Raw genomic sequence first — 4,027 nt, forward strand, 5'->3', positions numbered from 1 at the left:
TTAGATGTTTTACGGCGCTATAGAATAGAAATGACAGTTACGGCGCCAGCGAGGGCCTTGTTTTGATATAATATTTGGCTAGTGTTTGTTTCTTGCGTCTTTTAATTTTTTTTATTGTGGGTGCTTTACGTCATAGAACATTAAAACATTTTGGGCCGCACTGCACGACCGTGCTCTATGGACGAACCGCGCCTGATGCCAATGTAGTTCTTTATACTATATAATTTAAAAAACAGGCAAAATGTTCTTCTGGTGTTTTACGTTTAGATCTTTTAGAAGAGGAGCGGCTGAAACCCTGGTGGATAGGTGTTCTACAGCAAATACATGATAATGCCAGACAAAAACATAACCCCGCTGGGGGATCGAACTCTCAACTTTTACATGCATAATCGTTACCCTACTGAGGCTAGCACAGACATTTCAAGTCTGGGATGTTAATCAAAAAGTAACCAAGCGTGACCCACCAGCTGCGTGATGACCCACTGGGTGTCCTCGGGCGGAATGTCCAACACCACTCGGACGTCCTCCCCTCGATTGTTCTCGAAGATGTCCAGTAGGAGCCTGAGGCACTGGTGCGCCCCGTCCACTCTGTGAGGCTGGACATCTGGTGTGGCGTAGCGATAGTCACGCGGGAACTCGTGCAGAAAGTCGTGAGTCTGTTCTATCCTTGTGATCGCTGCGGGGAGCGTAACAAAGAATTTACTTCCTTTAAAGAGTCAGGGGATAACCCCTCCTTCCCTCATAAAAAAACTGTTTTCCCAAAAACCTTTGGGATAAATTATTTATGTTTTATTATTGCATTATTGTGTCTTTAATCTCAAAGAAATATGTACTTATTTTGCAATGGTCATATCCCCCACCAATCAGTCTTATCAATTGATTATTCTATCGCTCCACCCTTTGTCCATCAAGTCATTCTCTCATTCTCTCACTCTCACTCTCACTCTCCCACTCACTCAATTGCTCGTTCACTCAGTCTTTCACCCATTTACCCTCTCATGCATACACACGCAACATCAATAAATAAATCAATTAATCAACCAGGCATGCAAGCAAACAATTACAAAAGCGATTACACTGATCGATTAAAGAGGTAACTGATTTTTTTTTCGGAAGATGAACAGTTTCCATTCGCTGTAACTTCAAAACCATAGTGTCAACAACGCTGGCATCTTATGTCAAAGATATACTTATGTGCATGAGCCAAAAGCAGTAATCATAATATTTTGACTTGAGGTTGTAAAGATGTATTATTATAACCAAATTTGTGCACTATGACATAATTCTGCGGCACCATGGGACTTACTGGTTGACTATAATTGGAACTCAACCCAATTGGAACCAAATAAAGGGTATGGAGGGAAAGGTTGTGCGCCCCATCAACTATCGTGAGACTGGTGTTTCGTACCCATAGTTCGCACCAGTGCAGCGAAGCTTTTTTTCTTTGAACATTGAGGGGGAGGTGGTATGACAGTGCCCAGTCTAGGATATTAAAACTCAAGTCTATGCTTAGGCTTTAACATGTCTAAACATTATACATCAATTTCCAAAGTGTAAACGTATGAAAATTGTGGAAGAAAATATCTTCATAACATTTTCAGGATAGGATACTTGATTTATTTTAAGCGTCTGTGTTATGTTCGATCAATCTGCTGTTGAAACTGAAACACGATTTAAATTTGATTTAGATAAAGCTTTGGGCATGCAGGTCTCTTCAATTCAAAGCGTTAGAAATTGGATTTGGAAAGGTTCCAAATGGAAGATCTGAAATCGAAGATCAAGATAACTAAGGGAGACGTATCAGTACTGCACACACACACACACACACACACACACACACACACACACACACACACACACATACACACGCAAACACACACACACACAAAAGTTCAGAAAGTAGAGTCTCCTGTTGAAGAAAATAGATAGAAGCAGAATGTGTGAAGAAATCATTGCAATTGTAAGCAAATCTAAAGCTGTAACTGTTCAACGAATTTTAACAACAATGCTTGGCAAGATCAAACACTCTTCGTAAAAGGCGTCAGCGTTTTCTCATGGAAGACGAGAATTTTAAAATATTTTTTTAAAGAAAAAAATAAACTCGAGTTCACATTGCACAACACTTGTACAAACGAGTTGGTCGTAAACGCCAGTGTTTTCTTAACATTGTCACTGATGTTTTGGCTCAAGGACTTGCAATCGTGAGATTGAGGGTTCAAATCCCGTCTGGAGCCCAACATCAGGTCAACTGGAAAGGTGTTTTAAACGAATTTTCCTCACTTCACCCAATTGAGAATGGGTACACGCTATAGTTAACGAAAGAAACGTTTCGTGGTCAAAGATCCCAAAGAACAGGTCAAGAGTGGAATGAGGACCTGGGATAAAGGAACACTGGTTTATGTTTTCGAACACTGGGTGTGTGGAACATGATACATGTTTGGGTTGAACAGGCATAATAACGTTTATTTCGACGTACTAAAACAATTTTCATCATTATCTATGTGAGCAGTATAAAGAAGGAAAATTGTTTATTAGAGGCATAGCGTATGTTGGATCCCTTTTTTTTCTCAGAGCCATTAAAGTCCCCGTTTACAAAATGAAACTGCACTTGATCTTGTCAACGAGAAACCGTCTCCTATCAAACTAGCAGTCATAAGAATGAGCAAACACTATGTTTTATTGTTTCCAGTTCCTAAAGAGCAAATCAAATTGAAATAACCTTTGTAACAGATGAACAAAATAATACAGTTCTGTACGATCGAAAATACATCAGTTGCCGATACTTACAATCTAACTGGTCGTAGATATAGTAAAATCTACGCCATCTGTACCATGTGTACACCATACCCACAATGGCCTTGGTGAGGCTTGGTTCCATATACACCTGCCGAAACAATGTAAAATCATTGTAAGACTCAGAAGACAATCTGTTCAGTCAGGAATTAATGTCTAGTATATGTAATTAAGTGTTACACAATATTATCAGAAAAGGTGTATTTTAATGGAGACTGTCAGCCTGCCCACACTGAAATGGACCCTCACGAAGAGGGGCGAGGAAGCATGGAGCACCCTGTCTTCCTAAGACCCCAGTTCTACATTCAAGTAATTGAAGTAGGCGTATTTCGTGTTTGCTATTCTTTGCCCGAAACGTCCATTGTACATTCCTTATGTTGAAGTTTTAACACAACTTTGTTATTTTCTCAAGTTATTCGATGTGCTGCAGCTACATTAGTTTGTTCGTAGTCACATGATAGAGAGATGGGTTGGTCTGATAACGCTCCCATCCACTTTCACTTGATCACCCTCTCCACGTCTACTCCAAGAAGGTGACTCAAATGGCTTGTGTCTGTTGTTCATGACTTACCCAATTGTTCGATACTATTATCTCAGTCTCCAAGGGGCATATTGCCCAGAAAGTTGCATACGGTTAAAGCTTCCTTATCTATTCATGGATAACCCAACACAAAATACTCACCTACGTAAAAAAGAAAATAATGTAACATATTATTGTGCGTGTGCATGCATGTGAGCGTGTACGTGCGCGGGTGCATGTGGTTATGTGTACGCAGGTGCTTGCGCGTGCATGAGCATTCTCAAAAAATGTGTGCATGTACATGAGAATGTGGGTGGGCATGTATGTTTACGTGTGAGTATTGTGTGTTTGTTTGTATGTGTGTGTGTGTGTGTGTGTGTGTGTGTGTGTGTGTGTGTGTGTGTGTGTGTCTTTGTGTGTGTGTGTGCGTGTGTGTGAGTGTGCAGATTTGGGACGGGGGTCCGAACGAGAGAGAAGAGAGAGAGAGAGGGGGAGAAGAGAGAGAGACAGAGAGAGAGAGAGATAGAGAGAGAGAGAGAGAGAGAGAAGACAGACGGAGAATGGAGCAAAGAGAAAGAGAGAGAGAGAGAGAAATAAAGAGAGAGAGCAAATTAGAGAAAGAGAGAGTGACAGAAAGAAAGAAAGAAAGAAAGAAAGAAAGAAAGAAAGAAAGAAAGAAAGAAAGAAAGAAAGGAGAAAGAAAGAAAGAAAGAA

The 4,027-nt window shown here is 40.5% G+C and overlaps 1 protein-coding gene across 1 annotated transcript in view; it reads right to left on the reverse strand.

Moving 5' to 3' along the window:
• Positions 1 to 4,027, reverse strand: part of LOC100533396 (glutamate receptor 1) — a gene marked incomplete in the record, with an annotated part of 109,299 nt that overhangs the window by 52,023 nt on the left and 53,249 nt on the right. The window contains 2 exon segments of the mRNA NM_001204681.1: positions 461 to 676; positions 2,788 to 2,887. Coding sequence (NP_001191610.1) covers positions 461 to 676; positions 2,788 to 2,887 — 316 coding nt within the window.

This window comes from Aplysia californica, unplaced genomic scaffold (assembly GCF_000002075.1).
Source record: "Aplysia californica isolate F4 #8 unplaced genomic scaffold, AplCal3.0 scaffold00069, whole genome shotgun sequence".
NCBI classification, from domain to species: domain Eukaryota; kingdom Metazoa; phylum Mollusca; class Gastropoda; order Aplysiida; family Aplysiidae; genus Aplysia; species Aplysia californica.